Consider the following 22,535-nt stretch of genomic DNA (forward strand, 5'->3'; position numbering starts at 1 on the left):
GGCGGGCCTTAACCCCCCCCCCACCGCCGCGCGCCTGAAGTGGCGGGTGGGTCACGTGGTGCGGCGCCAGGGCCTGGGCTGTGCCGCTGCGCGCGCCGGAGAACGTGAGTGGCGGGGCGGGGCGGGGGGCGCGCGCGGCGGCTGGAGCGGTTGGGGCCGGGGCTGGGGCCGGCGGCTCCGCGCGCGGCGCCCTGCGCCTCCTCCTGGCGGGCGTGGCCCCTCCCTCAGCCCGCCCCGGCTGCGCGCCGTGAGGGGCTCCGCGCCCGCTCCTCCCCGGCGGGGGGCGGCAGCCGGCCGTGTGGCGGGCCCGGGGCTGTGTCGGGCCCGGCGGGCCGCCGCCTTCCCGCGCCGGAGGCTGCCCGGTACGCGGAAGCGAAAGCGCTGTAGAGGCGCCTGGGCAGGGGAAGGCTTCCCCCGAAGCCGTGTCGCTCTCCGGTGCCGGCCCCTAGTGAGTTGCTTTCCGCCGAGCTGACCTCGTCCCCCGCCGCTGCGAGCGGAGTGGCGGAGCGCGGTTTATGGAAACGGAAGTGAATTTCAAAAACCGCAAAAATACCGAATATTCCGCGCTGTAACAGCGTTTAGCGTGGCCCGCCCCCGGTTTCGGTAGGACTTGGCTGTAGCGAACGCCTCCGAGGCGGTGGAAGCGGCGGGGCCGGGGCCGCCGGGCTGAGCCTGCTGGCGCGCGCGGGGGGGCGCCTAGAGCCCAGTGACACGTTAATGCGCCGCTGCAGGGTGTGGGTGGGTGGCTTCGGCGTTATTTTTGTTTTTAATTTACTCCCGTTTCCCTACAGCAGTGGGGTTTATAGGTTGTGTAAATAATCGGTTTTAAAAAAAGTGACTAGAACTATATCTGTTTCTTGTTAAAATGATTCAGAAGCTTAAAAAACCCCAACAAAATCAAACCTGCAAATGACTTGCACCTGTATCAAAGGAGAAGTGACAAATGTACCTCAACTATATTTGGCAAACTTTCTAATGTCCGCGTAAATACTGAGTTTAAGTAGTTTAGGTGCTTATAATAAAGTGTATTTAATCATACTCAAGTTCATTTAATTTCCTGAGACAGCACAGTGATGTTTCTGGAGCTGCATTTTGCTAATTTGAAGGGATGTAAGGTCTTGACAAGAGTTAATGTAATACTAATACTAGAAAGTGTGTATTTCTGAATTACCTATTTAACCTATATTATTCAAAATTGATTTCATTAGAAAGTTAGCTTCCCATCCTTTTCTCTTGCAAACTGCAGACAGATTTTCCCCAAATGCTGCACAGTTCTGAGGTGCATTGGTTGTTTCATTTTAATTATATGACAAAGATCTAAAGAGTAAATAAAGGAGGATGCTCTGCTGGTATAATTACCCAGTTTTAGGATCATACAAGTATTGCAATCAAGTAAAAAAACCAAACCTCTGACCCTAATTAAGGCAGTTAAAACATCTGTGAAGTGAGAACTCTTCACTCTGGCCTGAAAGTCCACTGTTGTTCCGATCTATTTTTATTTTTTAAACCGTGACATCCCCTCACCTTCACCAGTACAGCAATATAGCTATTTATGATTATTTTACTTATCTAACTTGAATTATGTGTAAGATGCATCATAGCATTTTGAGAGGTAGCTACTAATTACTGCCTGTTATGAGATAGGGACAGTAAGAGTGTTTGCCAGACCCTTCTGTGTGGGCTTCCTTCCACAAGATTGGGAAGGGCCTTAATATGGCCATTATCTCCCGTCAAAATACTAAGATGAAGTAATTCTGACTAACTGACCACAAAGGTTCAGCAACAGCTGATGCTTCAAAGAAAGAAATTATCTGTTCCTTTTTCTTTGTAACTTGGTCAGAGATGCTTTGTGTGTTTATACGTGGCGTATAAATTTAGAGGTAGAGAAAATGACTTCTATGTTGTTTCTGGGTTTTCTAACCAGAAAAAGAGTGGCAACACATTGCTGGTGTGGCTCTTGTATAGATCCTAAACAGATATTTTTTTAATTGTTTCAATGAAGGACAACTTAGTAGTTTCTAGGGAGAGTTGCAAAAATGTGGACTTTGATATCTGTAAATTATAAAAAGCTATAAAGATCCTTGCTTTTTATGTCTTTTACACTAAAATGGCTTACTGATTTGGCAGTTGCAGAAGAATTTATTTTATATAAAACTTACATAAGCAAAACCTACTCTTTTGACAGTGTATTTATAATCAGCTTCTTGACTAGAATAAGCTACAACCATGAAAAGCTTCTTTATTAGGTTGTTCCATTTCAGGAGCTGATTTATATTTCACTGTGAGAAGACTGGTGTGGTCTTTGTCTCCAGACGACGAAATAGGGAGTATCATTAGTGTCTGTATTACAAGCAAATCCTTTTCACCATAGATTAGGCGTTGATTTTGAGGCAGGTGAACAAACCACTTCCACTGTGGTTGCCTACCAAAGGTAAATGAGAAACTGAAAGATCAGGAGGGAGTGAATCTAGTGGTAGGTTAGTCACATAATTAATAGATTTCCAGTAATTTCCTGGATCACAGCATAAACGAGGTGTCAGTAATTGTTCTGAGTTTTCACAAACCGAAAAGGTTTTGAAGACTTTGTTACATCAAATAACATTCATCTTATGGCTGTTACAGGGTTGAGGGTTTTTTGCCTTTTAAACGTTTATAAATTTTTTTTTTCTTGCAACTTGGGATCACTGGTTTTGTTCAGATTCTGCTGTTGTATAATGCCCAAAGTGTAAATCACCTATAGTGCATTATATCAGCTTGAGGGTTAAGCAGGTGTCTGAAATGCATAATTTAATTTCCAGAATAAATCTTCCAGTCCGTGCTTAGTGAACTTTAGCTCTGAGGGAAGTTCTGACAGATATGCAGCTGATTCTGGCTGTGCATGGTGGTGGAGTAACTCCTTAGAACCAAAGGACTGTTTAGACAATCAGACTAACCTCAGCTAGAATTAAAACTTTCAAGTTTATATCTCCCCGAGAGTGGTCTAAGGAAGCTGATTGGTTCTACATGCTGCATCCTTGCGTGATATAAGGAAGTGTTGCTTGCTGTGACTTCAGTGTCATTGTAGCCGACTGAATAATTTGAAGATTTTTTGAATTCGAAGTGGGTGCTGTGTAGGAAACAAAGGCAGTTTGATAAAATATAGTTAAGCACATTTTAGAGGTAATGTTAGTAGTCTCAAATGATGACAGAGAATATATATTTGGTCTTTACAATGGTAGGTCTTAAAAGTCCAGTGGATGCTCCTTCTGATGTTTAGGTTTGTATATTGATTCTGATTTAAATAATTATAAATATATTAAGTAAATTGATTTCTCTTGTGGATGAAAACATGAGTCCAAAATTGGCAGTGATATTGCAAGTTACTAATTATAATCGAACAATTTGCATAACTGTATTTTTAACTGATCGATGGACAGGTTGCAGCCTTTAAGTATTTTTATTTTCAGATTAAATAGCAATAGTCAAACTAATGAGGCAAGTGAAAGCCTAAATGCTTAGGCTTTGCATATGAGATTTGACCTAACTTTTGGAGGAATGAACGGAAGGGACTATCTCATTTATTTTAGGATAAAGTGTCCAGAAGGATTCTTGGCGTGTATTGTTTAACATGTCTAAACTTTATTGTGAATAGTAATTGGCATATGCTGCAGAACAGTTTTCAGTTTTTAGTTGAAGTTGTTAGCTTAAAAGCTTATTTTGTTAAGGGCTTCTTTCTAGTAGTACTTAAGAGGATTAAAGAAATAAAAAAACCCAAACATTTTCAATTTTCATGCTGAAACAGACATAAGAGGCAGAGGAACTTCTTTATTCTCACAGAAAACTTTCAAAGACATTCAAAATGTGGCATAATAAAAAAAAAAAGTAGCCCTTTATGCAGTCATTTTATATTGATATTTAACTTTGTGTTTTCCTTTGAGCAAGGTAGTTACTGACTCAAAATTATTTTAAAACATTTTATTACGGATGCATGACTTCTCATACCAAATTCTGAAATGTTGTGTTTTTTCAGTTTGAAGTTCATTGTTCCCTTTGTGAATGAAAGTGCATTATGCCCTTTAAAGGTCCATTTGATTAATTCAGAAGTCATTCCTCATAAAGTAATTATTTTTATAATTATGTCAGAACCTTGTCTTTTGTTATGAACTATTTAATTGACTATATGTTTCAAAGTTTATTGTAACTGACAGCTTGGGGTTGACCTTCTCCTTGCATACATATTAAATATAAACAGGGTGATTCGTTATGTTGCAAATTTTTGAGTTTTTTCTTGCATTGTTTTGTTTTCTGTTATGCCTGCCTGCCTTCCCTCCTGCTTCCAAAGTTTGAAGGCAATAGTAAAAAGGTGTACAGTTTGCTTCTGCTTCCTTTTTAGGACTCTTCTTTTGCCCTAAAAACTGTTTCTGTTTCCATCTTTGCTTGGATAAGTCTTTGTACCCTGAGACTGTATCTTCATAGACAAGTAGCATGGGCCTATTGAGACTGATGTGTAGTGTAGTGTGAATCTGTTTATGCTCAGGATCTGATATTCACCTTCTACATGTTTGAAGTGTTTTTTACAGTGGTCTAGCTCTAATCTGGACACATAGGCTGAATGTTTGATTTTTTTCTGAAGTGCACTGGGTTCTTTTCTGCAGCACATCTGATTTAGTTTCATCTGAAAAGAGACTAGTTCATGCTCACTCAGGCCAATCCACAATGGGAACCACAGTGAGTTCTGTGGGAGCAATGGAGAAATTGACTTCAAAATCATACTGCTGATCTGAACTGGAAGAGTAACCCTGGGATTTCTTTCCTTTAGCAGAGAGTTACACAATGCTGAAGTGCCTCCATTGCAAATCATTTTTGCAAAGCAGTGAGAAGAACAAAGCAGTTTGAGAGAGAAGGTTGGTGACAAATCTGAAGATGAGGTTGTGCTACGTGGGCAACAGCAAAATCTGTAGATCGCAGCTGCATTTGGCCTCAGTGGGAATGGGATGTCCTATGGGTCCATCTATTCATAAAAAACCTAGGCTTGCATTGTGGCATGATATTTTTTTTTTGTAATTTTCTTTTAAGGAGAAAGGCAATAGGCTGGATTTTACTTCACATAGTCATAAATCAGAATTTCAGGGTAGTTCTGTGTGTTTTGGGGAGAGCAAGGGTACAGGGAGATTCTTTTGCTCTAACTTCAAATTACAGCTATAGGAGAAGACAGTATAACATTTCATTTAAAACTGGTATTTACTAAAATATTTACTTTATTACATGATTTTTCAGTAGTAGGGAGTCATAATATTTCATGGTTGCCAAGTGAGCAAGGGGGGTTGTCACAGAAAAAATAAAAGTTTAAATGTTTTGCACTTGGTTAGCACAAAACCAACAAACAAATTCCGGGAATGTTTAGTTCAGACATTTATCTTGAGTAGGTGACAAAAATGCAGACACGTGGCAGCCTAGATGCAAGACAAATGTCCATTTCAAGTCTGCTCTGGAAATTTGTACATTTTGAAGTGGGTGGCATGTTTTCAAAAAAGAAAAAGGGAAAAGTGCTTCATTGTTTCAAGCCTCATTAGACTTCTAATAAACGGAGTAGAGGCTGAGAAAGAATGTTCAAACCGTTGAAAGCTCTATATATTTTAAGTGAGTTGCATTCCAGAAGTCTCTCAAATAACTACTGTTTTCTTCTGTCTTTATAATCAAACATATAATGTGTCTTGGCTGACATTTTTGATTGCTTGGGAACAATTTATAATACATAGCACTACTTTAATAATGGTGTAAACTGTTCCTAGTCGTAGTATGTGATTATTGTACGGATATGTGGTGTTTGAGGGTTTCTTTTCCTAGGTGCATGTATGTTAAAATTATTTAAATTGGAAATTAAACAGTATCGAAAGAGGGGTTGGAAACTTTAAAAAGTAAGACTAGTAGTTGGCAGTTTGAACAACATGGTATGGCAGGATATTGGGGTTTCCACGTAACTTGTGTTTAAATGATGTTGACTTTTAAATTCTAACAGTTTTTAAGTCAACTGTTTTGTGGTAGAAAAAAATGTAGCTCTGTCAGTAGTATGAGAAAACTCAGGTTCGGGCAGATGCACATAAGAACAGTTTGGGGATGTTGGTATATCTGGTATCAGAGCTGGTAGGTAATGTGGAAGAAGAGAATGATGTTGATTAAACTGTGGTTATCTACTTTTTTTGTAATGTTGACATTAAAAAGTCACAAGTTGACAATGGTAATTATCTGCAACAATAAAATTGCATTTTGAGGTCTTAGCTTGGTTGAACTTTGTAGGGATTACAGCTGTGGTCTCTGTAGGTAAATTGTGAGGATTAGAAACCAGTTTATAAAGGCACCAGTGTAATTAGTTTTAGGTTCAAGAGGCCTGGTATAAAGCATATTTCTGCTTTTTTCACTCTGTGTTGGGCAAGACTTAGATGTTATGTAGCATCTCTGAGATTAGAGCATGGGAAAAAATGCAGTGAATTTGCTTTTAATGTAGCAAATACGTTTCTTTCCATTCTGTTCTACTACAGTTGTTTTGTGGCTGCTGACAGGGTTTGTTTTCTTTTTTCCCATCCTTTCCTTAGTGCTCTGATAGGCATAAATGCAATTTAAAGAGAAATCCAGAGACTGGAAAAACTTAAAGAAGTGGCATTAATAAATTATGTGTGTGAACTTGCATGGAAGTATATGCTTCTTTTGCTTAGATGCAAGTAGATGTCCTGGTTTTGGCTGGGATAGAGTTAATTTTCTTCCTAGTAGCTGGTACAGTTTTTGGTTTTAGTATGAGAACAATGTTGATAACACGCTGATGTTTTAGTTGTTGCTAAGTAGTGCTTACTTTTTAGTCCTGGACTTTCCAATTTCCCATGCTCTGCTAATGAGGAGGTGCACAAGAAGCCAGGAGGGATCATAGCCAGCACAGCTGACCTGAAGCAGCCAAAGGGGATAGATATTCCATACCATAGCACATCATGCTCCGTATATAAACTGGGTGGAGATGGCTGGGGAGATGCCAGTCGCTGCTCGGGGACTGGCTGTCTGGGCATCAGTCAGCAGTTGGTGAGCAATTGTATCATTCATCACTTGCCTTTCCTGGGTTTTATTTCGCTCTCTTTGTAGTCTTCCTTTTCATTACTATTATTATATTTTCTATTTCCATTAACTGTTCTTATCTCAACCAATGGGTTTAACTTTTTTTTCCAGTTTTCCTCCCCATCCCACCAGTGGGGGTCTGTGTGATCAAGGAGCTTTGTGGTACTTCAGTTGCTGGCTGGGCTTAAACCATAGCAGTCCTTTTTTGGCACTTGATGGGGGGCACAAGGTGTTGAGATAAGGACAGATTTCACCAGAGTGTGTCAAAACAAATTTGTTGTAAGCATTCATTATATTGGTTTAATAGTCACTGGTCACAATGTTGATTTATTTGCTCTTAAGAGTTGTTGCACTTGTTTCATAGCATGACTCTTAAGAACAACTTACTTGCTGTATGTTCTTTGTTGTGATATTTATCATTTCTGAGGGCTGGATTAAGGTTGTCATTTTCTTGTACTTTGTAACACTGGTTCATGATGAAATTGCTGGTTGTGAGACTAACCTGGTATTTGTACTTCAGCATTGCCACCACCTCTGTACTTCGGGAGCCATCTATTGGAAACTATTAATAATTACGCCTTTTACCTTTCCTCCTTGGAAAGCCAGCCTCTGGAGGAGACATCTTCCCACATCTTCCCCTTCCCCACCAGGCTAATTACAGTACCATTTGAAAATTTTGGATGTCCTTGGGATGCTGGAACTAGCATGGTCATATTGCCAGGAACCAGCACGTTGCTGAATGTGTTCCAGATCTTGTTTAGGGTTAAACAACTATTTAAGAATACCACCCAGAGATCTGCTCTGAGGCTGGATAGTTATGAGTGGCAGGGTGTGTGGGATGCTAGGACAGTGCACGCTTCCAGTGTTTTGGAACTTCACCCCTGAACAAGTGCAGAATCTGAAAAAACTGGTCAAATGTTTGGAAGTATGCTGTCGGCCTGGCGATTCCAGAGAGACATGGGTCACTGCAATGTGCTGGGGCCTGGCCTGTGCCTACCGAGTCCTGTTCAACACTATTCAGTACCCTCAAGGGGAAAAGAAGATCCCTGGTTCTGATGACAGAACAGGCACTGCAGCTGAACCAGAGGACCAAGCTGTGCTGGTACCGGTTGCCCCTGTATACAAGAAGCAATGGACATGAAATTCAGCTTGTTTAGTAAAGGAGAACAAAGCAGGGCCACCACAACAGCAGGAGGAAGAAGGAGAACAAGAGGTAACAACTCAATACCTATCCCTGAGTGAACTGTGGGATATGTGGAAAAGATTTCAGCCATCGTCCAGATAAGCACATTATCACCTAGCTGATCCGATGCTGGAATAATGGGGCCAGTAGCCTGGAATTCAGAGGGTAGGAAGCCAAGCAGATGGGACTGCTTTCTAGGGAAGGGGGCACTGAAAAGGCAGTTGGAAGAGGGACAAAGTTCTCTGCCTCTGGAGGCAACTGCTATGAAGCATGAAGGAAACTTACTCCTTCAAGGCAGATGTTATATGTCACCCAGGCATGTGGACCACTGTGGAAAGAGGTATCCAGTATCTAAAAGAGTTAGCTGTGCTAGAGATGTTTTATTATGACCTGAACAACACACAGTCACCCACAGATCCAGTCAAAATCTAATGCACACAACCCATGTGGTGGAAATTTTTCTGGCGTACACCATCATCATATGCCAACTCATTGGCAGTAATGACCTGGAGAGGCAGAGCAGTGGATGAAGTGGCTCACCAACTCTGGCAATACAAAGAAAATCTCTCTTCCTCCTTACAGACGTGCATCTCAGCTGTGGAAAATGTATCTGAAAAGTGGGAAAAACCATTCTGGGAGTTCTGGCAACAAAAGAAGATGGGTCCTACTCACCACCTGTACAGACGGTGGGAAAGTGTAATGGAGAATGGAGACTAACAGTAGACTATCATGGCCTGAATGAAGTCACGCTGCTGTTGAGTGCTGCCATACCAGGCATGCTAGAACTTCAATATGAACTGGAGTCAAAGGCAGCCAAGCGGTATGTCACTGTTGATATTGCTAATGTGTTTTTCTCAATCCTTTTGGCAGCAGAGTGCAGGCCACAGTTCACTTTCCCTTGGAGAGCTGTCCAGTACACCTGGAATTGACTGCCCCAGGGGTGGGAACACAGCCCTACCATCTGCCAGGGGCTGATCCAGACTGCACTGAAATAGCATGAAGCTCTGGAACACATGCAATGTATTGACAATATCATCCTGTGGGGTAATACAGCAGAAGTTTTTGAGAAAGGGAAGGAAATAGTTCAAATGCTTCTGAAAGCTGGTTTTGCTATAAAACAGAGTAAGGTCAAGGAACCTGCACAGGAGATCCATTTTTTGGGAATAAAATGGCAAGGTGGATGTAGTCAGATCCCAATGGATGTGATCAACAAAGTAACAGCTATGTCTCCACCAGCTACTACAAAGAAAACAAAAGTTTTCTTGGACGTTGTGGGTTGGTACATTCCAAATTACAGTCTGATTGTAAGCTCTGCCTATCAAGTGACCAGGAAGAAGAATGATTTCTAGTGGAGCTCTGAGCAATGACAAGCCTTTGTACAAATTAAACAGGAGATAGTTCATGCAGTTACCCTTGGGCCAGTCCAGTCAGAGCAAGGTGTAAAACATGTGCTCTACACTGCGGCTGGGGAGAATGGCCTTAACGTGGAGCCTTGACAGAAGGCACCGGAGGAGATTCGAGGTTAAACCCTTTGGCTTTTGGAGTCAGGGATATAAAGGGTTTGAGGCCTGCTATACCCCAACTGAAAAAGGGATACTGGTGACTTATACAGGGGTTCAAGCTGCTTTGGAAGTGATCGGTACTGAAGCATAGCTCTCCTGGCACCCTGGTTGCTGCTGCTGGGCTGGATGTTCAAAGGGAAGGTTTTCTCTACATGTCATGCAACTGATGCTACATGGAGTAAGTGGGTCGCTGTTCACAAAACAAGCTCAAGTAGGCACCCCCAGCTGTCCAGGAATCTTGGAAGTGATCGTGGACTGGCCAGAAGGCAAAGATTTTGGAATGTCATCAGAGGAGGAGGTGACATGCTGAAGAGGCCCCATGGTATAATAAATTACTAGAAAATGGGAAGCAATATGCCTTTTTTACTGATGGGTCCTGCATATTTTAAGGAAGTGTTAAAGGTGGAAGGTGGCTGTATAGAGCCCCCTACAACAAGTTGCAGGAACTGCTGCAGGAGAAGGTGAATAGAGTTGGATTGCAGAGGTGAAAGCTGGCTTTAGGTGTTGCTGACTGAGAAAAATGGCCAATACTTTATACAGACTCATGGATGGTGGCAAATGTGCTGTGGGGTTGGTTGCAGCAATAGAAGCAGAGCAACCAGCAGTGCAGAGGTAAACCCACCTGGGCTCCTGCATTGTGGCCAAGATGAGGTGGCCCACAGAAGCTCCTTGAAATTCAGTGTCTCTTCCTGTCTCCTGCAGGTGGTTCCAGTCTCTAGAAACTCCATGTCACCCTGTGCTATATTCTGTAATGCAGCTTCCTTCCTCCTCTCTTTATCGGCTTGCACACTTAAGCTCGATGCCCTTTCTCAGTTTGTTATGGTAACCCTATTTCTAGCTAGATCTAGAACTTCTGTAGCTCTTTTTAATCCTTCATGTAATCTGGCATAAATAGGGCAAAGATGAATATTTTGCTGTAGCTGGAAATTTTATGTGCTGTTTTTGTGTATGATTTTCTCCTACAGGTTGGTTGGTTTTTTTCCTTGTATACTTTTAAACTAAACTTTGAATTCTAGCCACTAGGAAAGCAATAAGAATTTTCAAAGCTTACATTTAGGAGTACTTAGCTGTGTCTCTGTTACATTTTGAAATTGCTTATTTTAATTTTCATTCTTGGCTTGTACTGAATATTTGTAAAAATTGGGAAAATGGTCATGAAAAAAAATGTAGCAAAGATAGGAAACCTGAAAACTGAGACTCTAGAAAAGAATTTTTAACTGGTTTCCTTCCTGAACTATTTAATAATTCTGAGAGAGTCACAGTATCAATGGGAACATGTCTAAACCACCCCTGTATACGTATAATAATACAGTTACTTTTTTTTTCTTTCAGAATTTCCAGAATTCGTATGGTCTTGAATTTGAACAAGAGACTAGAAATCAGAATAATCTTCACATTCCTTTGAATAAGTAGTAATAATGCAGCGAAGGCAAGGAAGAGTCAATGCTGGACTGCTTTTGCTACTTTATCAAATTTCTCAAGTGGGACTCCAGAACATTCCTTCTGTTACCCTTGGGGTACTTGCACTGAATATTTTTCTCTTTCTGAATCCTGTGAAGCCACTGTCTGAAGTGTGTATCAGTGTAAATGAAGGCTTTTACCGAAAGAACTGGGAGCGTTTACTGCTTTCTCCTGTCCACCATGCAGATGACTGGCATTTGTATTACAACATGATTTCCATGCTTTGGAAGGGGATGATGCTGGAAAAAAAACTTAAGAGCATATGGTTTGCATACATAATTGCAGTATTTTCCGTGCTGATTGGAGTTGTTTATATGGTTCTGGAATTCATGCTTGTGAAAATTCTGGATGATCCTTCGTATGAAATGAATTGTGCTGTAGGTTTTTCAGGTAAGGCACATAGTTGGTCCAGTTTACATAGGTAAAATTAGTATTTATAGGTGCTATGTACCAATATTTGTTGAATGAAGAAAATGGATAGGTACGCAGCTATATGCATGCGTGTGATTGTTAGTAAAGCTAACTTGTTTTCTAATTTAAAGCATGTACTCTGGGTATGAACATTATGTGGTTCAGTTCATGTTCTTGTGACCAGTAGTACCTTTACCTGAGAGCTTGAAATATACAGTCTTCCCAGTAGAACAGTTCTCTGTTCAATGTCACTGAAGACTGAAGCTTTTCTTTTTCTGATGTAAATAACGCTTGTGTTAGGTGGGTTCTAGAAAAGCCTATCACTTTAAAATTTCTGTCTTCAGATTACAAATTATTCATGCATGTCTTTAGAGAGACTCTCATAGGTTTGCTTCTGTTAGAAGCATCCAAGCACCTGAATTTGGTCATCTTCGAGTAATGGTCTGGTCACCTTACTTAGGAGGTCAAAGTTTCAAGTCAGTGAACTCTTAAAAAAAATCTGTAGTCAAGTGGAGAAGTAGCACTGCTCTTCTAGACAAGTATGATTTTTCCTTGCTCTCACTAGGACCTAGCATTCTTAGAAGGCAAGCCCTCCATTTCAACCTATGAGGAAGGTGTTTCAACACCTCTGAGGGTTTCTTGTGGTATTCAATTGCTCATTCAGAGCTTAACAGACTCTCTGGTTGCCTACCCTTTGGTAAGGAGACATGCAGAGTTGTAATATTGGCCTTTACGGTGGCTGTTAGGGGCCCTGAGTGCCACCTCTTCCCCTGAGGGGTTTGGCTGCCTTTGCTTAAGGACAGCTCTGATCCTGGGTAGCTGTGACCGACCTCCAACTGGTGGGAAAAGAGGTGTGTGAGATGGCTGAGGGAAGCCTCGCTGGCGGCCTTTTTTTACCTCACTGCTCAGCAGCTGCTTTTAAGCTCAAATCCTCTGTGTTGTCCCTGTCTGAGCTGAATCTGTGCCTGGCGAGCCCCACTTACTGTCACCAGCCTGCCTTGTGCACCCTGCCCAGGGACTGCGCGAGTGGGACCCCTCTTCCTTTCAGCTACCCCTCTGCGGAGTGTCCACTCTTGCTGTTCCCTAACAGTGACTGCAGAACCCCACTGAATATATTTTATTAGTGGTAAACTGACTGAAACGTGTGCACTCAGTCCGGTCTCAGCTTTATAAGGTTAGCTCTTACACGGTACTCCCAACTATTGCTGGGGGATTCGTGGGGGAAGTGAGCTCTGTAGCATTATTCTTTGTGAACGACTTGGAGGTGCTGCCATCAAGATTCTTTTTGAACCTCTTTTCTTGTATCATCTTAGGCTGTGGGATGAGAAATTGAGACCTGGAAGTTGTGAAGAAGTATGTGTTTCGGGTATTCACTTATATAGTGCACCGTCCACGTGAGGCTTTCCCTAGATGTTCCTATCAGTCCGTACTTTAAAACAGCCTAGTGTCAACCCAGTTCTCACTAGGAATGAGAAGGGTGAAAATTTCAAGTATTTATGATGGGCCAGATGGGGTCCTCATGTCATTCCTTAAAAGAAACTCACATCAGCCATGCTACAATATCAGCTGGAGCATATGTATTTTAGTGAACTAAAAAGGTAGTGGGACTAAGCCTCTAACCTACTAAGCCATTTGTGCAGAGCACGAAAAATCAAGCCTTTTGACAATTTAGGGATTACCTAATTGAAGCTTAATTTACATGTTCTGCAAAGTAGATAGTTCAGGTCTAGCATTGTGTTGCAGCCTGTTCTGATGTCGCTTACCTTCTGCAGCATCTTTTGAGTATTCGAAGCTTGGAAATATGGGGTCCGCAGCCAATGTGCACATGCGTTTGACCATTTTTCAGGCAGCAGATTAAAGTAGGTCTGACAATCAACTACTCAATAGTTGATCTTTCTAAACCTTCAACATTCTCAATGTGACCTTCAGCATAGGTAGTTTCTCTTCAGCTGGGACAAGTGGCATGTATACAGAACAGCTGTTGAAGAAAATATGAGGATTTTCCTGATAACTATTTCTTTAAGAGCTAGTCTGTACGGGTATTTATGAACCATTCACTTTAAGAGATTTTAAGAGTTTTAGGATGCCTGGATTTTTTAATTTTATTTTAAATAGGTGAAACAGACCTGCCCCTTGTCCCCCTGGATGGAACCTGACAATATACCAGGTCAGGCAGTTCCAGCAGATGCTTAAAAAAAAAAAAAAAAAAACAAAAAACCCCCACCACCATGAAGCTGTACAAACAGGGTTCTGGTGAGCCAAGGGTGGGGTGGATTGGGTGGAGATGACTCCTAAACTATGCTGCTGCTATCAAACGTTTCTTTCCTTTAATAAATTTATAGTTTCTGAACAAGTCCAGTTTTATCAGCAGCAGTAGCCTGAGCATGTGTGTATGTGCGTGCACACATTCCTGTCTGTATTTGATCCTAGAATAACAATTTTTACATCACTGAATAGATTAAGGAATTTTGCTATCTTGTTTTCTTTGGGAGGGGAGGGAAACCTTTTCATGTTTTTATTTAGTATATCTGTATTGACTTTCAACTCTGCGATCTTTTCCATGTCAAATCTTTTATTTTTCAAATTTCCAGATTTTTTTCCCCAGATAACTGTGTGAGCTTTCTCTTCACAGGAACTTTTTCAAAAACATTTTGAAAGTTCCAATACATTATGTGAATTTATTCTGTCATATTGGCTATTGTTTGCATAATCAAACAGTTGCAGTCAATTATAAATGAATGATTATTTATTGTGATTAAAGGAGATTTATTTACTTTTTTTTTTCAGAAACAAGTGATTCTGGAGTATATGTAAGATGATTTTCCATTAATTCAGAATTTGAGCCTACTGTTGAGCTTCATGTATATCTGTCTTGTTTTCAGTAATGGCTTTTCTCAGCTGATGGCACGGTTTTTTTAGCTCAATAAATTTCTCAATTATTTCAACAGAACTCCCATTTAAAAACTACATTTGTATAGTTTGAATACTTGAATACATACAGTGAGTAGGCATATTAAAAAGCAGATTAAAACTGGCTGTTATACAAATATGTGCTTTTTTTTTTTTTTACGTCACTGAAAAGTATCGCTGAAAAAAGAGTTCAGAACTGCTGTTCTGGCATGCAACAGTATGCATCATGGTGCTGTGAAATTGCATGGTACTTCAGTAGTTAACGTTGTTTGCATTTCATTGTTACCTGGGCACAAGTACCTCTTTCTTTATGTGATTTTGTCTTGTTTGCAGGAGTCTTGTTTGCTTTGAAAGTTCTTAACAACCATTACAATCCAGGAAGAGTCAGCAGTGTCCTTGGATTGCAGATATCCAGTAAATATGCTTGTTGGGTGGAGCTGGTGGCTATTCATTTAATCTCCCCAGGGTAAGTGTATTTAATAGCCCAGGTCTCTTCTCCTGACTTTTGAAATACCTGAAGTAGTTTGAAATGTATTATGAAGTATGTGTAGTGTTAGCTGGTATCCAGATGGAGCGTTGAGGCTACAGTCTGCTTTTTTTCCTTAACACCCTCTATTCTGAGCACATTTCAAAACAAAAAACCGAAATACCATGCCCAGAAGGTATTCCTAAGTATTTGAAGGAAGATAATAAAAGCTGATGGACAAGGAAAAGGGACATGCATTTTCATCAAAGTAACCAAACTAATATACTGTAGTGCCAAGGGCTTCATTAGCAAAAAGCATTCCAAAGTTTGCTTGCTATTTCTATCCTAGTTCCTTCTGTCCATTTGTTGTAGTCACTCCTCTGTCATCCAGTATTCTGCAAATTTTATGCAGTTTCACTGTCCTGCCATCTTGCTGATCATCTCCTTCAGTTTTCTTGAGTGCCCAGTTCTGCCAGCACAGTTCATCCACCCCTGCCTCTGTGAGAACAGTGCCTTTCTTTTCCTTGGCAATTCATTTCAGGAGTTCTAGTTGCAAATCAGTAACTTTCTTGTATAATATTTTATAACTGTCAGTCATACTGGTGAATATATGCGAAGTACAGACACCAAATTTACAGTTATATGCAATTTCCTACTTTTCAGAAACAATTAAAAAAAAAAAAAGCGGGGAGCAATACTGGACATATTCTTTGTCAGGTACTAAAATATAGCAGATAAAACATTTCCTAGACCAGAATAAGTGTTCAGATATTACTCATGTTAAACACTGGGCGTATTGCTTTATGACTTACTGCCTGATTGACTGCAGCAAGGAATTGTAGGTTAAAAGAACTACAGAGTACTTTGTTCCAAATGCAATTTTAAGCGTGAGCTTGAGAGGTCACTTCCATGGCGTTACTACAAGTGTAAACCCAAAATTTTCAGTGCCTTAAAAACATTCTTCTGAAAAATATAAACTGTCATGTTAGCTGAACATAGTTTTTATTTGGTGATATGTTTAATATTACTGTTTTTTATTCAAGAATAATGAAAGAACATTGTCTGGAGTAAAACAGTGAGCCTACCATACTCTATCTGTTAGAGGAAAAACATGAGTTCAGTGGTTGGGTGCTACTGTTTTTCAGTTGCATTACTGCAGAAATGTCATTGGGGTAGACAGTGAATAGAAGGTCCAGAAACGTCAAAAAATCTTTTCATAATTTTATGGAAGCTTAGATTGCTGCCTCATCTAAAGAACTTCTACATTGTTACATGCAATCTTAATAGGACAATTTCACAACACTTAAATGATAATGGGGGCCATGGAAAACAAATAATAATCTCCAGAAATTCATGTCCTAGAACACAGCATATTTAATTAGTAACTGACTGCTGCCTTGAAATGAACCGTAACAATTGTAGCTCTCAGAGCATTGCTTTTACATGCTTATCTGTGTGCTCAGGGCATGTTGTAATATTTGAAATGTCTGATTAAATGGTGTCCCTTTGTAGATCTAATTGCATAATTTAGTTTTGAATAAGTAAGAGGTCAGTAACTGGGGCAGATTTCTGTCCAGTCAGAAATACGTGCACTAAATTTGGACCTGCCTTAGTGGACTGATGAAGTATCAGGATCACCCAAGAATCCATAGCCAATGAAGGATTTAGAAGTTATATTGAGGCTCTTGAAAACTTTGATTTGTGTTCTAGGAGAGGATTTAAGGTTTTACTGGCATCAGTTAAATTCATGTCTTTCTCATTAATGTTTTTGTTACGGGGAAATTTTAAGACCTGTAATACCTTTCTAATCTTTACCTTCCATAAAGTAAGGATATTGAAACGTAGGCTTCATGTAGCAATCCTTGAGATTATTTCTTTGACAAAAGAACAGGCATGTGAAAAGTTTGATCTCTGTGCCTTTTCCAGAATTGAGCATGTAGTATCTGAAGTCATCTGTCCCTTTTGCATTGAGGTGCTTTACATATACTCACTATTAAGGGAAAAGCTTATCTATCGGGTTGTTTCTGAACTAACTGAAGTATTTATCAGATTGACAAAGAAGACACTTTGGGGTTGGAAGCTGGACATCACAGTTTTTTTCAAGCTTATTTTTGAGAAAGTTAAGAGTAACAAAGGATTAAAATGGGAGAGTGGGAAGCTATGAGTGGAGAAGGGTAGAGATGGGGTTTTTTTCAGCATTCAGAAGTGTTGAGGTTTGTGACTGTCCAGAATTGCTCTCTTCATAGTTTGTTGAAATAGTGAAACTTGCTATTCTGGAGTTCAGAGGATCTCAAAGATGTCTTAAGATTTCTGTAGCTCACTGCATCTCTGAAAACTAACAGGCATTTCTCTAGGCCTCCTTTTGACCTATGTTTTGACTCAGATGTCTGAAAACATTTTCCGGATACGTGGATGATGCAGTCCATAAAATGTATAATTCTTACTTGAGTTTTTTCTATTTTCTAAATTAGTTATAGCCTTAAGTTTGTTTCCAAGTTTCTCTTCATAACTTCTTCTAAATAAACTGTACGGGTAAGTGTTGATCTGAGCCAGTTCTGTGACTTGTTTTCTTTTTTTGGCAACTTAAGATGGTTTTAGAGTTCTTAATCTTAAAAAAAGAGAAGACTGCAAATTGAGAACTATCCTACACAAGGACACAAGCACAGCAGAATAGCAACAGATCTACATTTGGCAATAGAGGTGCAGATCATTGTCATTAGCATTCATAGCTGACAATAAAAATGTTACACGGTTTAATGTATAATGAATCAACAATGACAATTAGTTGTTGCTTCATTTCACCTGGATTCAAGGATCCACTGGAAATCAGAATAACAAAGCAGATCATGGTCGAACAGGTAAGCATAATACAAATACTGAGCTTTTCATTAAAAACAAAAAAACCCCACACTCAAACAAAAAAACACCCACAAACATAACCAACCAAAACCCCAAAAAACCTCAATCAAACCCAGCATGGCCTGCTTTCTAAGCAAGATTAAATTTTGTGGCAAATTGTTTAAATTGTCATGTGCAGGTGACTCTGCTTGTGTTAGTTTGGAAATAAACGATGTATAAATACATAGATTGGATTCCCACACTCTCAAAAATTAACTTTTTCAGAAATGAAGTTGATCTAGATTCCTGTAGTACCTTACTTTGATATTACTCCTTTGTTTGCTTGTTAAGTGAACACATGCTTCCTAGCGCAGCCTTGGAATAAGAGATGCATGGAAGTAAGATCTTTTCACAAAACACTGCAGCAATGTCTTAAGCTGAAGACATACTTTTGTTGCTAAGTAAGTAGCTTTGCCCTGTGGTAGAATTACATGCTTAAATAGTAATGGTTACCAGTCTGGGGTTTGCTGTTAGGAAGAAGGTAGGGAAGTTAAGTGATAGGTGCTGGCTTTCTTGCTCTGTTTGCATTTGAATCGGACAACTGACACCGAATTGAAACAATCCAGGATGAATTCACCAACAGTGAAGAATTCATTTGAATTCATTGTAAGGACACTGGAACAATATTAATGTAAAAATTAATACAGAGAGGCTTGTAAACAGTGGGTCATAATCTCTTGTATGTGAATAACAAAGGCAGTCTGAATGGCTTTCCCTCTCATGATACCAGTTTTCATGGAAATTACACAGCCAAATGAAAAAGTATAATTAATTCTGTTTAGAAGACTTTTCTGAAGTAATGGGCACATCAGCTTGGTGGCAAATGTCTTCAGGAAATGGTATTTAGACATACTGCATAATTATCATTAGTATGAAGTGAATGGTTGAGATAAATAAGATCTCTGGGGATATCTACATTTTCAAACAAGTTAAATGAGACATCATTTGGATTTCTTGGTTCCAGGGAGAACATTAGTTAATATTGATAAAGCTCATTGACATTTAGAGAAAAAACAAGCAATGTAAAAAGTCAAATACCCTGGGTTTATTCCCATTCAAAGTTCAGCTGAACTGAATAGAAGCTGAAAATTGTATGATGGAAAAAATAATAATTATCTGTCAATTTGTCTTTATTAACCAGCAGGAAGACAGGCAGTAGTTTATCATGTTGCCATCATGAGAATGTTTCTTCATTTTTCTAACTGAAAAACAACAGTTAATTTTTACCTAGTAAAATACACATTCCAGTCAAGATGCTGCTATTCTTATGACTGGTGTAAAAAGCCGTAATTTGGAATCAGTTGGTGATGGAGGCTGCTTTATCACTGATATTAGAGGAGTTTTTAATTATATCCAGGATTATTTACTATATATAAAACCAGAAAATAGGAGTAACCTCAATTTTCTGGATTAGTCAAGAAAGAAGAGTGGAATTTATAATACAAGTGAAAGGAGCCTTTGTAATACATGCTTGGGCAAGACTTCTTCATACAATTTATTTTGTGCTGTTTGTAGACTGTTTATTGATTTATTTTCAATCAAAATCCCTGGCATTTATTTCTAAATTTGGCATATAATCCTACCTTTTGAAAACAGTTGTAGTTTTGCCATTAACTTAGATGTCTAAAGATAAAACGCATACAGCCTTATAGGAAAGATTTTTATACAAATTTTAAAAAAAGGCAATCTACTGAAAATTAAAATTCACTGTAAAATGTAGTAAAATGACAAGAGCGACATTGAAGTATTATTTAGGATTAGTTGTTCAAATATAGTTAATTGAAAACAGGAGTATCTGCTTTGAACCAAGGCATGTGGATAGAAGAACATTAATTGCATGTGTAAAACAGTTACTTTATGTAATTTACTTAAATTGAATAATTCCAGTCTATTTTCTTTATAAAATAAGAATGATTATAGAGGATCCATGTGAATCTGAATTCTGCTACTTAAATGTTTTTAAATCTGTTGCTGTGAGTGACGTGTGTTACTCCTTATCCTATAGATTGAGAATGTGGAGAGTGTATTCGTTCCTATTTGTGACAATCTTCTCTGTATTTTAAGATGATTGTATCTGCGGGGGAATTCTCCAGTGGACTTAAGTGATTGTGATCCCTTCAGATTTGCTGAGTAGAGTGGAAGGCTACTTCATTTTACTTACAGATAGTGCTCATTTTTACATATTTCCAGTGAAACGCTTGTCTTTTCTGTAGTGGTGTGACGTGTTGATCTGTGCTTTATTGTGTAATTCAGTGTGTGCCCCGGGGTCTATCCTGAAGATCTACTTGCCACTCGCTTCTAGCCTGTTCGTATAGTTGATGATTTCAGTGGTATGTTCAGAGCTGAATTGCAGCCTGTTTTTTCCATGCCGCTACTTCATTTTGTCAGGGTTGCTTTAAACCGTAATGCCATCTCCAGTGACCCTTACAGCTTCTCTTAGCTTGTAATTTTTAAATATTTGGAATAGACTCTTGCAGAAATCCACTTGATTCGTATCCTAAGTTTGATGATGAATCACTGTTAAGTATCAAGTCAGGCTTTCCAACCACTTGGGGATCTGCTGTACTTTTAGAGTTTAAGGTTTTTAAATCTTCTTTGAGACAAATGCTGTGAGACAGCTGCGTTCTTAAAGGATGTGTGACATCTGCTAGCTCTCCCTTTCCATGAGGCTTATTGCCCTGTCAAAAGAAGGTATTTTGGTTGATTTGACATGATTTGTTTTTCTTGACAAATCTGTTTTCTGCTTCTGGTGTTCTTACCTTGGTTGCATCCACAAATAATGTGACCTAATAATTGTGGAACAAATAGTTTTATCTGGGAACAGAAGCTAGTGATTAGTCTGTAGTCCTTTGACCTGAGTACTGACCTGTGAGGAGCACCACTCATCACTGGTCTCCACTTGGACTTCGAGTTGTTGCCTGCAGCTCTTTGAGTGTGACCATCCAGCCAATTCTTTATCCACTGAGTGGTCCATCTGTTAACTGCAAATCTCGCCAATTTAGAGACAAGGATGTCATGTGGGACAGTGTTAAAATGCTTTGCACAAATCCAGGTAGGTGATACTGGTTGCTCTTCCCTCATCCATGCTGTTGTAGAAGGCCACCAAATCTGTCAGGCACTATTTGCCTTTAGTGAAGCCATGTAGCTGTCACCAGCCACCTCCTTATTTTCCATGTGCCTTAGAATAGTTTCCAGGAGGATCTGCTCTGTCAACTTGCCCAGACACAGAGGTAAGACTGACTGGCCTGTAGTTCAGCAGGTCTTCCTTTCTTCAATTTTTTAAAATGAGGGTTGTATTTCCCCCTTTTCTAGTCAGTGAGAACTTCACTGGACTTCCACCACTTCTCAAATATGCTGGATAGTGGCTTAGCCACTCCATCTGCCAGTTCCCTCAGGACCTGTGGGTGCATCTCGCCAGGTCCCATGGGCTTATTATGCATCTTCAGATTTCTTAGATGGTCTTGAACCCAGTCTTCTACAGCACACTCCCAGTCCCTGCCTGTACCTTCTTGGCAGTGTGGCTGGAACACTTGCTGGTGAAGACTGAGGCAAAAAGTCATTGAGTACCTCAGCCTTTTATGTGTCCCAGGTGGCCTTCCAGAGAGGGCCCACCTTTTCCCCAGTCTTCCTTTTACCACTGTCATAGCTATAGAAGCTTTTCTTGTTGCCCTTGGTGTCCCTGGCCAGATTTAATCTCTCAGGGCTTTAGCTTTCCTGACCTGATGCCTGGCTGCTCAGACAATTTCTCTGTGTTCCTCCCAGGCTACCTGTACTGGCTTCCACCCTCTGTAGGCTTCTTTTTTGTGTTTGAGTTTGTCCAGGAGCTCCTTCTTCACACATGCAGGCCTCCTGGTGTTTTTGCCCAATTTCTTCTTTTTTGGGACTCACTGGTTTTGAGCTTGGAACTTTATTCCTTGAATATAATTTATAATTAAACAATTAATACTGTTTAGACATTTAGTACACTAACCTACTGAATAGATACAAAGTGGAAATTATCCCTCCAAAGACTTTTTAAAGTTGAAGGGTTTTGATCATTCATATTGTGTAAATATACAACTTCACTGTATTGCCAGCAAAGACCTTGACTTTGGGTTTTATGGAGCAGTGTTGTGCTCAGATAAATCAAGATGAGTGTAAAATATGTTTAAAATACTGCCAGGAATATAGGCAAATCAGTTTCATGTTGGTGATTTCTAGAATAAGGTATTTTGAAGTATTTAATGTTTTCTGTGTATAGACATACTCCAAGTCAGGCGTGTTTTCTTAACAAATTTGGAAAATCTGTTTGGAAAATTAATTCCTTATAGGTACTTCATTTTGGTAACTACCTCTTGCCTATAAATTTTCACTCTTGGAAAAATTTGTGGTTACTTAAGGCAGAGAACCACAGCTCTGCATAGCAGAATAGATGTTTGTGGTTAAGTAGGTGGCAAAAGAGTGGATTTAGATTTGGTCTTTCTCCCCCTTAGTGACACATGCAATTTCTTGTACAGTTTTACTAGTGATGCCTGGAAGCTGTATTATGATGAGTGCATATGCTGTCATCTGTATAACTTTTTTG

The 22,535-nt window shown here is 39.8% G+C and overlaps 1 protein-coding gene across 9 annotated transcripts in view; it reads left to right on the top strand.

The window, feature by feature from the left end:
* Window positions 1-11: 11 nt before the first annotated feature.
* The window catches only part of RHBDD1 (rhomboid domain containing 1), a 45,985-nt gene continuing 23,461 nt past the window's right edge, over window positions 12-22,535 (top strand). For 3 of the 9 annotated variants that reach the window (XR_005107198.1, XR_005107199.1, XM_037406482.1), the window contains exons 1-2: window positions 11,244-11,676; window positions 14,941-15,073. Coding sequence is in view for 6 of the 9 variants with exons in the window: in XM_037406482.1 (XP_037262379.1) it covers window positions 11,244-11,676; window positions 14,941-15,073 (566 nt within the window). In the remaining 3 variants the exon portion in view is untranslated. Of the gene's footprint in view, window positions 105-343; window positions 449-4,798; window positions 4,884-7,274; window positions 9,084-11,157; window positions 11,677-14,940; window positions 15,074-22,535 lie in introns of those variants that run through there. The other 6 variants (XR_005107200.1, XM_037406487.1, XM_037406481.1 and 3 more) reach the window with 6 other exon arrangements.

Source organism: Falco rusticolus, chromosome 13 (assembly GCF_015220075.1).
Source record: "Falco rusticolus isolate bFalRus1 chromosome 13, bFalRus1.pri, whole genome shotgun sequence".
NCBI lineage: Eukaryota > Metazoa > Chordata > Aves > Falconiformes > Falconidae > Falco > Falco rusticolus.